The 13396-nt window shown below is 40.0% G+C and overlaps 1 protein-coding gene across 5 annotated transcripts in view; it reads right to left on the reverse strand.

The window, feature by feature from the left end:
• LOC102312853 (protein MTSS 1) overlaps positions 1 to 13396 on the reverse strand; it is a 46249-nt gene that overhangs the window by 7126 nt on the left and 25727 nt on the right. For 4 of the 5 annotated variants that reach the window (XM_005934976.3, XM_005934972.3, XM_005934975.3 and 1 more), the window contains exons 4-10: positions 8508 to 8592; positions 7336 to 7427; positions 7042 to 7116; positions 5992 to 6003; positions 1421 to 1578; positions 1053 to 1160; positions 807 to 904 (exon numbers count right to left, since the gene is read on the reverse strand). In XM_005934976.3, coding sequence (XP_005935038.1) covers positions 807 to 904; positions 1053 to 1160; positions 1421 to 1578; positions 5992 to 6003; positions 7042 to 7116; positions 7336 to 7427; positions 8508 to 8592 — 628 coding nt within the window. The remainder of the gene's footprint in view (positions 1 to 806; positions 905 to 1052; positions 1161 to 1420; positions 1579 to 5991; positions 6004 to 7041; positions 7117 to 7335; positions 7428 to 8507; positions 8593 to 13396) is intronic. The other variant, XM_005934973.3, reaches the window with a different exon arrangement.

Genomic DNA, 13396 nt, shown 5'->3' on the forward strand with positions numbered 1-13396 from the left:
TATTTGCAAAAGCCTTAAGAAACAGGAGGAAAAGCAGCAATTTTTGTTTTTGGCCTCAAAGTCTTGCATTGTTACCATATAGCAGTCAATCATAATCTAACATGTAATTTAAAGTTTTGGTCCAATCATCACACCCACAACCCTGAAATAGATTTTAGCACATTTAAAAAAAAAAGACGTAAAGCAATACACAACCCAGACATTAGACTTATTTCCTTAAACCAGAACAGCTCTGGAAAACGAATCATTGGAAGATACACAAAAGCAGTGAGGACAGAGTAAAGAAGACAAGATCTGAACAGCTAAAAATCATTAGCTGCTTCCTTTTGTCAATTCTCCTTCATCTTTCTTAACACTTTTCACCAAATACAGTTAAACCAAAACATATCTTTAGCATATCTTCTGCAAAGTATTGCAGATAATTTTGGCCACTAGGTGGCAGACAAAGTTTAAGCAAAGCCAGTAAATCATTTACTCCTACTTTAAAATCTCTTTAAATTGATATCAGCTGTCTTCCAAGCAGATTCACAAGCACTGATATGGTTAAAATGACAGTTTTGCATATTTTAGTAGATCTTGCAAAGTGTATGCGGGACACTGTTATAAAACTGTGGAATTCTAACTTGACGAAACACTGTAACGCAGTTCCATTTCTCTCATCACTTTAGGGAAACTGGTGAAAAAAACGGCATAATTAAATTTTACTTTAATTTAATTGTAAGTAAAGTGAATTTCAAAAGTTTTTATGGGTGTAGATTCATGTGTGCTTATAAAACTATGCCCCTCTTTCACTTATTTGAGCCTACCTGCACATGCTAGACTTCCTGGACATGGTGGTGCTGGGGGATGAGGGCGGAGTTTGATATGACCAACCATAGTCTGAGCCCTTCAAGTCCAAGATCACCTGAAATGGACAAAATTATTAGCTGTTTGTTTTCAGAGTTGAGAAAAAAAGGTAGTAAACAGAATTTAAAAAAAAAAAAAAAAAAAAAAAAAGCACAAAAATATGACGCACATAATGAGTACTTTATCTTTTTAATGTTTTTCCTCACCTGTTCACTCGCAGGGGGAAGCTTGTGTGGGTCTGAGGTCAAGGCTTTGAGGTCCTCAGAGATGGTCTGGAGATGGGTAACCTCTCCCAACATAGAAATCTCCTCATCCTACAAGGACAGGACATGTAGACAAGATGATTACGCCTAATCAGGTTACACACCAGTAAAAAGAGTCATTACATTTCAGTGTTTAAAGTAAAAAAAAGCTTACAGTTCAGTGTGTTAAAGAAAAAGAAAGTTAAACGTTTTCTATCCAGTGTGTGGGATGTAAAAAGCACAGAGCCTGTGGAGTTAATACATTTTTCTGTTGCTCTCTCTGAGTGGTTACCCAAGGCCCATTTCTCTTTCCTCTCCCCCGCTGCACTCACCACTATAGGCCGCAGCATGGCTACAAAACAGCAAAATCTCTGTCTCTCCTCTATAAGAGCCTTCCTCAGGGCCTGCTTCTCCGTCTCTTCCAGCAGAATGTATTTGTCACTGACATCCTGCATGGCGCTGTCCAGCTGTGGCTGGATATCACCACGACCTTGGAGGGGAAGAAAAAAGAAAAACAGGGGAAAAAGAGGAATCTACGTCAATAGAGGAATATAAAAATGAGATCAGATATGTGATCAAATTGACAGGTTAAGTATGAAAACAATACTTTTCACCTTTGTAATTCCTTCACAGCACAGATATTAAACAGAGTAGTTACCCTAGTGTGAGACGCATGAATGATCACTACTACTCTTTGGTGTTAGCTTGGTGCTAGCAACTTGTACAGCTCTGCATGTTGTTTATTGAGGTGAACATTGCTGTTGTAAAAGCTACTGTTTGAATTTCTTAACTACTCCACATTGCTCCTTGTAAAGAGCCACTCTTGTCCCTGGAGCTTCCCATCTTTTGCTCAGAAGTGGAAAAACAAGTTATCAACCTTAGGCTAAGCTTTCGCACGTCTTGGAAAGCTTCCCATATGTTATGATAAGACAGTCAAAAGGCACTCGCTTCCATCCATCTTTCCACTACCGTTTATCGATTCCTATGAATTCCTGGAATGTGAGAGAGAGAGAGAGCGAGAGAGAGAGCGCGAGAGCGAGAGAGAGAGAGTCCTTGTGCTGCGTTTTAATATGCATGTATAAATCCAGGAATGTCTGAGGACTTTTGCAGTCCCAAAGGTTATAGTGTCATTCAGCACTTTCTGATTCTGTGTTTAGAAATTGCATTTAGGTGTATGATTTTAAGAGAGGATACCCTGAAGTCAAATCAAATCCTCCTGAATTCCCTGAGGCAGCAGGAAAGCTGACGACTACCCGACACTGTGCTTCAAAGGCACTTAAATTACACTTACACGCAAACATATACACACACGCACAGAGTTTTAACTTTGATAATCAAGGTTAAGCATACACTTGCAAACTGAACAAGGTCTGTGGTCTCTTTCTACTCTCGTGTCTGGGCAAAGATCTTTTGTTGACGTTTCATGTGAGGCCCTTTATCATGCAAATAGATACCAGAGGAAACACAGAGATGGAGTTACGCAGGTAAATCATCCTCATCTCAAATGTAAAACACACTGTAAGCATGCGCATGTCATCCTGAGGACAAACAAGCTTGTTCCTCGAGGACGTGTCCGTGTGTGGTCTATGCATTTTTAACAGGATAAAGCAGCAGGAAGATACATTTTTATAATTAACAGTGACTTGCAGAACACACACAAATACCAGCACATGAACACTACAAATCTAAATATCACGGGGCAGTCTGGGTCTGTAATGACTGCGTACAAAAAACAAGAGACGAGACAAAAGAAGCTTCAATGTGAAGGGAATCCATTTACCAAGTTTAGCGGGTGAGTTTGACACTGGACTCTGAGGAATGTGAGCTGTGTGTGGCTTTATGGCAGCTAAAAAGTAAATTGACTGTAAAAGCTGGACTGGAAAGTCCAGATTGAAGTATACATTTTCAGTTTCATATAGATCCAAATGCAACTTCTGAGGCAACCCAGGGTACAATTATAACATGCAAGGGTTTGTGGAGAGCTGGCTACGTGAGCAAACTTTAGAGGGCTAAGACAGACCTCACTCATTGGTCTGGTTTCCATTGCAGGACTGAACTCATTATAGGGAAAATCGTACCCCTCCTTTAAGGCAAAAGACCAGGAGGGATGTAATCAGTGCCGTGTGTCTGTCACTTAGGTATAAGATGCAAAAACTACAAAACCAAATTTCATGAACTGTAGTGGAGTGATGGAGCGCAGGCACAGGAAGACCCCCTTACAGCCTGGTATGAATCCAAACAGCTATTTGAAAACAATGTCGAGCTCTCTTAAATAAAAGTTTGAGTTTGAGCAATATTTGAATCTAAAAAATGTAAACTCTAATGGGAAAAATTCCTTTACATGCCATGATCGCAAAAGATGCTCTGAGCGAATGTACGCTCTCTTATTAATACTCATTTATATGCAGTATGTCAGACAAAGTTAAAAAATGTTCTTATCAATTGTATCAATGTTTTCCTTCACTCGGTTTTGGGTCTCAGTTGGCCTCAGCGTAGAAGAATAGCATTTCAACCCCCAAAGCCTGTGGTGTCTCCTCAGCATGCAGGAAAATGAAGGCGCACGCTGAATTCTGGTTTTCTTTACTTTAAGCATTGGCAGACGGTTTTCTCAACAAAACCGATGTGGTTTTGGAAAGACGCTACTGTAAGTTGACGTACTTTGTCTGAAACAGATGGAAAGCCAAATATTTTCTTTGTTGCTGTTTTTTAGAGCTCGTGAGTAGCTCGAGTAGTGCTTCTAATTCTGCTTCTGTTAACGGTTGAGGCTCTTAAAAAGCAGCTGATCCCTTTACTCGCTCGATTACATGAACAGTGTAAAAGTTGCAATGTACTAATTGGTTTATGAGTTTAGCCTCTTTAAAGTCAAGTATGAGGGAAACATGCTTATTTACTGACTAAACCCCCAAACAGGTACTTGTTAATAACCTGCTTATAATATTCAACCAGAGGCCATATCTGTTACTTAACAACATCAGAGACTTAATAAAGATACTACAATTGACATAAATGACCTAAACACTCACACACAGGGACTCAAGTGTATGGACACAACACCGGAGCATACGGCCATGAAATGACAGTTGTGGTAAGAAGAAGGGTTTGTCTGCATTCCTAGTCTCTGAGCAGCTATGTGGATGACAAGGTTTTGATAGCTACCTTCTATTTCCCTTCAACTGCAGAAGGTATAATAAAGATCTGTGGTCACTGACCGCACATTACAATCTACTTCAGCACCATTTTTAATGTTCAATCATTGGTGCTGTAAGAGAAAAGGAGAGACGGTCAAATACTGTGACTGTACAGAATTCATAGGATATATGAACAAATAGCAATTGTAGCATTAGGTACACTGGTTATGTTTAAGTGCTTATTAATGCAAAAATCTATTCAGCCAATCACATGGCAGCAACTCAATGCGTTTAAGCATGAGGACATGGTTAAGATGACTTGCTGAAGTTCAAACGGAGCATCAGATTGAAGAAGAAAAGTGATTTAAGTGACTCTGACATGACATGATTGTTGGTGCCTGAAAGGCTGGTCTAGGTATTTCAGAAACAGAATTTGGGGTAAACAATATAAGCGTGGATCCATCTTGCCTAATATCAGCGGTTTAGACTGGTGGTGGTATAATGGTTAATGGTGTGGCACACTTTGGGCCTTTTTGTACAAACTGAGCATGAAACTGACTGTTCTTGCCGAGCATGTCGATCCCTTTATGACCACAGTGTACCCATCTTCTGAGCACCTTAGGATTGTGGTGAAATGGGATGTTCTCATCATGGATGTGCAACCAACAAATGTGTGTGATGTTATCAAGTATGAACGCCATGAGGAATCAGAGGAATTGGCCAGTGTTCCTTTTATTAGCAAGGCTAGGTTGTGCAAATGACTGCAGAGAGCTTTTTTAGGTTAAAAGTAAACCTAAATCATCCTAAAGATTCAAGAATTCAGCTTTTTTTCTTTTCAGTTGCTTTGAGTTGTTTGAATCAGGTGGTTGAAGTAGCCCCCATTCGATTCACATGTAGATACATGTGCACACCCAAATGAGATTAACTGCTTCAGCTTTCACGAGGGCAATGATTACATTAGGTTGCAGTCACAGGCTGTTTCTTAGAACGGCCAGGGTCCCAGGTCAGAAAAACACCCTCACAAGACACATATCAAACATCAGATATCGACCGACCAACACAAGCAGACAGATGGTGTCTTACATCTGATAGCAAATGGAGCAGTCTTCTTTCAGTGCAGCATATTAGAATCTACTAACCTACTGCTTTGCATTTTATTTAAAGATCTGTTTGTACTGCTATGAGTCAGGTTTAAAGAAGCAAAGCTAGTTACGATTGTCTTTCCTCACATCAGTGTGGAAGTCTCCAAAATGCCTAAATAGAAGATGTCTATATACAAATAGCAATAAATTCGGAATTAGTGTGAAATATTAAAGGGTGGTTAGATTCAGCTGTTTATAAAAAACATCACTTTGGCTGTTTCTGTAGTTATGCTATGACAAACGACAAGTTAAACCGCCTATAAATGTGGTTAAAGTTAAGGTGATTATCAACACAGGCCCTCAAATCAGGAACTACAGACCATGAATATATAAACAAATAAAGAGAAGGTAAATGAAGCATCTACATAAAGTGGGAATCCTGGTTTCTCCACCCCTGAGGAAAAAACAACAACAACATGCCAATATGTTGTGGCAACCATCGAGTGTAAACAAGAGTAGCCTCACCTGTAGAAAAAAAAATGAGCATGCAAATAACTGGAAGCATTTACACACATTAAAATTTGCATACAAAGATCCATGGTACCTATTGCACAAGACAACCAAGATGCTCGGTTAAGCACAATGGCGTGAGCAACAGTGTGGACAGTGTGTCTATTCTATAAGCTGACTTACCGAAATTATCAGCTGCAGTGCAGCGTAAGGTGAGGGATGGTATCAGAACCACATGGGGACAAGGAAAGGAAAAAGATCCAAGTCAAGTGAAGGAGCGCCAGCGCTAAACACTAATCATCACATGATTTTGGAGCATTGTGTGTGCGAATGGACCCTGTAGCATTTTAGGAACCTGAGAAAAAACTAAAACAGTACTTCAATGTGCTTCAATGTGTTGTTTCCACTCAGAAATAGATTACATATACAGTAAGTTTTTATGTATATTTGAGTGAGGAATTATTGACTGGCCATGTCTTTGTTTTTTATGTTTAAGCGAACTTAAAGTCCTCTTAAAACATTATTTTGCTGGATATGTTTCACAGATTCAAATGTATATTCCTGAGTTAAATCTAGTGCTGAGCTGAGACTTTTTTTTGGCTTAAGTGTTTTGTACGAGTTATCCACGGATTTAAAAACGAACCCGCAATATCCCTACAGATACTGAAGGGATATCGGACCAACTCCTTTTTTGTGTATCGAATTTTTTTTCTAGGTAGATGAATGTGTCTGTAGAACCTGAGCCAAGAAAACGGCAGAGGGAAATGAGCCCTACCCTCCGAGGGAGTGTTTACCAAGTAAGGTAATGTTTAGCCTCAGTGAAGCTGCACAACTAAATCAGTGGGGACAAACGTCTACACACATCGCTGGTGTCTAATGAAAAACTCACATATATAGTTTGAGCATTTTCCTATTACAAGAAGATTTGTCAGCTTAAGACACGTAAAAGTTTGTCTTACATTTAAAATAATTAGGTTTTTAATTTAGTCCTGAATGTAAATTTACAGTAGATGGTTCTTAAATATTGTAAATATTGTAGCGGAGCCAAATATGTCTTGTCTGTTTTTCCTTCTACCCTCATGTGTCTTTATTTTTAATTGTTTTTTTTAAACAAAGAAGACCCCCCCCCCCTTTTTTTTAGCGTGAATTAGTTTATGTTGTGTCATGTGTAATCCATTTACTGTTACCAGCATTTAGCAGGTAAAATTATTGCAAAAGTTAATTAAAAAGTACCTTTTTTTGCTTTCTTTTGAAGTTTCAGCGTGTCCGATGACTTCTTCTTAATTTCCTGCCGAGCTCTTTTGTACTCTGGTTCACATGGACAAGATTAATAAGGTCAGCTAACAGTTTTAAAGTACAGTTTTCCACAAACGTATTATGTGAGATGGGAAGAAAAAATAGAAAAAAATGACACAATTATTACGTATTTAAAGCTTTGCTAACATCTAATACAGTATGAATAGAGCTAACAGATTACCAATACTGCTTTTCCCACAATGATTGGAAGATTTTTTTTGTTCATCCCACCTTTTGCATGGTCCTTGTCCAAAGTGTTGACTCCTCTTTTCCACTCCTCCATCTGTTCTTGTAGAGGGTTGATCAGACCCTCAAGGAAGCCCCTGTAAAAGCAGCACATACCTCACCCCTGATCTAAGGTCAACCCGATCAGTTAACCACATTTCACCATATACAGCAAGTATTTGGACAGGGACCTTTTTAGTCTTCAGGGTGTGTGCTTCAGCAGATTCAATTCGAAACTGAATTGTACCGAGTTTGAGATTTAACTGGAGTAGTTTTAGATTAATATAGAAATAACTGTGTGAAAGATGCAGCAATTTGAACACATAGCGCAAGGTTATACCTGCCCTCCAATTAAAACTTCAGACAGACTGTCAGACTCATTTGTTTAGTTTTCCTTTCTGTTTATATGGTATATGATTTTGTGTCAATCATTGACAGGCAGAGAGAGAAAAACACTGAGAAAAAAAGTACAGTTATATCTGTCAATCATTACAGACGTATCTGTGAGTGTGAGAGGTGGACAGCTGCAGTCTTAGTGCATGCAACTAAAATTAGACTATTCCCACTTGCAGACATTTCTACAAAGTCCCTGTGTGTGAGTTTGTGTGTGTGTGTGCATGCGTGTGTGTGTGCATGCATTTGGGGGGTTGCTGACCCCAGCCCCCTTGTGTACAACTACTACTATGGAGCTCCAAGTGGAATCTCCCCTGAAATGCCAGCTGAAATTAGAGAGCCCCTTGTCTGTGTAGTATGTGTTTGTGTGTGTGTGTAGGTACAGAAGAGAGACCTGGTGTGTACGTCTTTACAGAGACATTATAGATGCACATACTGCCAGACGAATAGTCTCTTTCCCAGCATTCCCCGACACGGCAATTTCACCCACACACACATGAAATGTCAAAACATGGGGGGCACGGTGTGGAAACAACTGAATTACAAACCGTTTTATTAGAGCTGCACAGCATGGAGGGCAGCGTGGGTCATTAACTTTGAGTTAATAATATAGGAACTAGTGCAAGAGGAAAAAAACAGAAAAAACAATCTACCTTTGCAAGTTTTGAATCTAATCTCAAAGCAGCAATTGAGAGTGGCTCACACAACTGAATAGCACTATGGTTAAAAATAAGGAAGGAAGGGTGAAGCAGCACAGTAATATACAGTACTATAATGTTCCTTACGTGGAGAACTGTTTGAGTTTAGCCTCTATGCTGCGATGTCTCATACACATCCTGGTCAATGCTGATCCAATGTCTCTTGTGCCACCTGAAAGACAGCAAAGAAGAAGAAAAAAATCACGTTATTTTGTTAATAAATCATGCTAATTGTGAAAAATGTTCCTGCCAGTGAACAAACCTGAGACATTTACCTAATGATACTAATGCACAACTCCATGAGCGGTGTTCTAACCCCCTCTTCCTCCCACCAGTTTAATTTTGCGAGAGCTGACAAATGAGTGGGACTGAAGCAAGAAAATGAAGAAAGGGAATGATGTTTGCTGATATTTGAATTCTTATTAGTACCAAACATTTTTTTCCAGTTTAGACTTAGTCACACTAATGCCTGTGAAACAGAAAAAAAAAGAAAAATCCATCAGTGTCTTATTCCCGTTAGCCAACAAGACTGTTTTTGATATTAACCATCTCACACGAACTGCCATCCAAAAGTTATATTTGCAATAATTTGCTTGAGATTGAGTCATATTATAATTATATCAGAGCTGCAGCTGGACCGTTTAGCAGGACCTCCAATTATATGAGTAACAGCAGAAAACGTTTAGCACAGAGCAAAAACAAAAAAAAAGGAAAAATGCAGTCATGGGTCTTTAAAACAGATAAATTCTAATGTCCTAATTATTGTGAAAAGATGCAAATGAACTCCACTGACTGCAGCTCACTGCCTTCCTGACCTACTCTCTATCTACACTTCCCCATAAAACTGTCAACACTGAGCTACCAAATGCACATACTGTGTGTATATATATATATATATTTTTTTTTATACACATGTATTCAGGGGTAAATGTGCTCGCGGGTAATATAAGATTCCTTTAGGGCTGTCCACCAGAAGTCTTCAGGCTGGACAGCTAAGCAGGCCCCTGACGCTGATTGACAGAGCTATTGTCTGGCTGCTCGGTATGACTAGCCGCTTTCTCCGTGGGACTACTGCGAGTATGTCTGTGTCGGTGTGTGCGTGACAGAGGGAAGTAGAGGGCAGAAAGATCCTGTATGAAATCGAGCAAAGATATCGTGATACTGTCTATGTGAGCACGGGTTTTGTGTGCGAAACTGTGATAATCTGATGTGAAGTGTGAATCCCCTCCAACAGAGCAAGCCATTCTGCTGTCAGCGCGGCCCTTACCGCGTGCAGAGACGCACGCAGAGCTGTCACTCACTCACACATTTACAGAATTGTCTTTGAATCTTAAACCCTGCACAAAACACGAGCTCTCCGACACTAACACAAAACAGCAAGAAAGAAATCCTACAGCTATAATCTGATAAAGACAGTTTGGAAATTTTACCAAGTGCATTTCAGGCTTGTCAGCATCTTGTGCCATCTGGTGTGAAGTGTGTACCTCAGATTAAGCCAGGGTGCTAAAATGCTGGGCCCAAAATTCTTCTCCTGTGGAATTACTGATTAATTTAGTGTCTAAATTCAATTATTAATAATGCTGAACAATAAAGCAGCACGAAAAGTGTGTGAACCAGCAGCTTGAAGGAGTGTGGGATGGTATCAGCACTATCAGCAAAGTTCTTTTGCTCACTAAGCAACAAATGTTTTTGTAAGTGCACTAGAGTGACAAAACATCTCAGTCGCCACCGTCACACGTGTGGTTTGTGGGGGGTTTGAAGCCACAGTCAGACAATCTGCCTTTTGTCACATTCTTCTACAAAGACGTGTTTTCACGCCGTTATATTTTAGACTGCAGAAAGCTGGACAGAAATACTACGTCATTATTATTAGGCTACTCTGGATTGTAAATCATCATCTAACCTTTCGACTTAACTCACTGTCCCACTGAACTCAGTCCTAACCAAATTTTACCCTCTTTCCATTCATTTATTCATCCTCTTTTTCCATGTGCTTGTTATTGCAGAGGGTGTGACTTTTACGTGCCATGAAAGACCTTTTTGTCATCTAATATCATAATGCTCATTCATTCCTGCGTCGACTTGTTTAGTCATCATATCTATCAATCTGCCCAGCGCTCCCTTACTATGTGTGCTTGTTATTCTAGAGGGTGTGGCTGATAGATGCCACAGTTCCACAGAGAGGCCACAGCCAAAAACTGGGTGGTTAGTTTCTCATTATCAAAGGTACCTTTGTGTAGTTGCAGCCCATTCTGACGAATGAAGAGTTTGGTTTCAGTTGATTAGTCCTTTGCCACAACCTCACCCACTGTTATTGGATTCAATGAGGCAAATAAGACAACCAAAATCAGCTCATGTCTCGCAACTAAAGATGAACAGACCGCTGCCGTTAGAGCCTGATATTAACTACTGGTATCAGCATTTATGATTAAAAGGTAAAGAAGAGACGGGATAAACATCCTTCAACCGGGCTACGAGTGTTGATGTTGCATAGTTTGTCAGCCAGAAGGCATTCTACGACTTGCTGGCGACGCCACAAGAACAACAAGTCGGGCAGAGCCTCAATGAGTAATCCTCAACTTGGTGTGACACTAAAACAATTATTTTATTATTTTAAACAGCGTTGTCATATTATCTTAGTAAGGGCGCAGTAAAAACTGCACATAACAAAATTAAAACGTTAAAATCTGAAATAAACAAAAGAATATTTTTAATCACCAACCATTGGTATCAGTAAGGTATTGGTTTTAAAAATCCTATATTGGTCGGAGTAGTTGTAATCATGCCAAAAGCATGAGGTTAACCCCAAAAATCTGCAATACTAGGGGAGAAACTTCTCTTCCTACCACTATCACAGCAGACAGCCAGTCAGTGTGGCCCCTGCCTTGCCTCCTAGTTACCAAGGAAACTGTACACAATATGCATCTGTATTATCGGCGCCTACAACAATTTGATTTGGTGCCCCAGTAGAATCATAGGGGTTTCTAACATATGACACATATGCACATTAGCATTAATCACTCATGCATTACATACACAGAGAAGTGTCAGGCTGATTTTCCCTGCGTGCTCTCAGGATAGAATGGCTGCTTACACACTACATATAGTCTGCTCTTTCTAGCAATGATTGACCCCTGGATAGAAATAGCTGCATTGGCAGCTCCAGTTGTCTGCGACAGACGCACACAAAAAAAAACAAACTTCAACTGCGTCAATACCAGGCCATACCACTTCTGTGTGTCTGTGTGTGTGTATAGTGGCATAGCTGGCTGTCAGTAGAAATAGCTGCTCTCTGACAAGCTTGTTTTCAGAGGCTTGTAATTATCCCTGCACCACCAACTTAACCAGTCAGAGAAACTACAGGCTTCATTCTTTGGTGAGAAAAAAGGAGCAAATTTAGCCGCAGAATGTTTCAGTATATTATTTCACAATATTTTGGTTGTGCATGGTTTGGTTAGCCATTTAAAAAAAAACAACAACTTCCCAATCAACAAAAGAAACCAAACAGTATGGAGCGAATGAAAGATCTTCATGCTGCACTTTATTAAAAGAGTTCTTGGTGTTGATTAACTTAAAAACCTCAATGAGTAATTTTCTTATTTTAAGAATCTCAACGTTTTGTCTCATGGTTTCTGATATTTCAGCTTTCGTGTGAGCCAGCCCGCAGAGAGTCTGCGAGGACATTTGTGACAGTTTTCTCTCCGAGTGAGAGAGAGATAGTGTGGCAATTAGATGCCGAGTTGCCAAGTCTGTGTCTGTCCTCAACCCCCTTCCAGACTGTTCCTTGGAATGTCACACTGTGCTGACACAGGGAGAGTGTGTGCATGTGTGTTTTTGCACTTTGTCAGACTGCATTAGAAAGACAAGACTTCAAAGCGCTGGAGCACTCAAGGGTTCGTGTCTAAATGGACTGGAAACATACTGTAAAAGACACCCATCAGTTTAAAGTGTTTTTAGTTGTTATAGCATCGTGGAGTGAGCGTCGACTGTTTGTTTTTGATTGGCTAATCTTTGAATAAACCAACCTGTTAGATAACCCTACTAGGCAACTGTCTGAAAGGCAGCAGGCTGTGTAAAGACGGAGGGCAAACATTCCTCTTTCTCTGTAGTTATACAACAAACTCTCAGGTTGCTCGTGGATTATGAAACAATCTGATGCAATCTGAAATCATCGATCGCCAAGGTATCAATAATGCAGGAACCAAGATGATACTGAATGCTTCTCGGCTATAAGCCTGCAGTTTGCACCTGCAGAATAATACAGTATATACTAAATATAAACTTATATGTTAAGCATTAGGTTTCTAGTTTATAATGACAACATACAGGCACACAGGGAATGCCATCTCGAGATTCTAACTAGCCCTTTTAGCCCTGTGTCAGACTGGGGACCGGCCCAGGTTGTACCCCTGGTATCTAGGATAGGCTCGGCACACCTGCAACCTTGAACGGGATAAGGAAAGGAAAATGAATGGATGTTAAGCATGTGTTTAAAACATGTGTGTGGTGGATAAACGGTGTATATAACAGTTACAATAACTACAACATACAAAATAATAATAATAATAGTCCTATTTTTAAACTTATATCAGCTTTTCTTTAGACATGATGAGAAAATTATGAGGGAGGAAGAGAAATGGAGGGGGTGAGGGAAAAGTCAATGAAGTAAATGTTAAAAAAAAGCCTCTATTTATTCATTTAAAACATGAGGGATAAAAAGAGCGGTGAACTGAAAAAGGAAAGGGGAAAGTGAGGAAGGAGAGAGCATGTAGTACTGACATGTGGATGAGAGAGGTTGGTTAGCTAAAACCAACTCTGTGCATGGGCACCAGATGGCTGCTGTTAACTACGGGGCAGTGGTTACGCTGATAAGAGACTGTACAGCTGGTTTTACACACACACACACACACACACACACACACACACACACACACACACACACACACACACACACACACACACACACACACACACAC

Source organism: Haplochromis burtoni, unplaced genomic scaffold, assembly GCF_018398535.1.
Source record: "Haplochromis burtoni strain Fernald_Lab_line unplaced genomic scaffold, NCSU_Asbu1 Contig_142, whole genome shotgun sequence".
Classification (NCBI taxonomy): Eukaryota; Metazoa; Chordata; class Actinopteri; order Cichliformes; family Cichlidae; genus Haplochromis; species Haplochromis burtoni.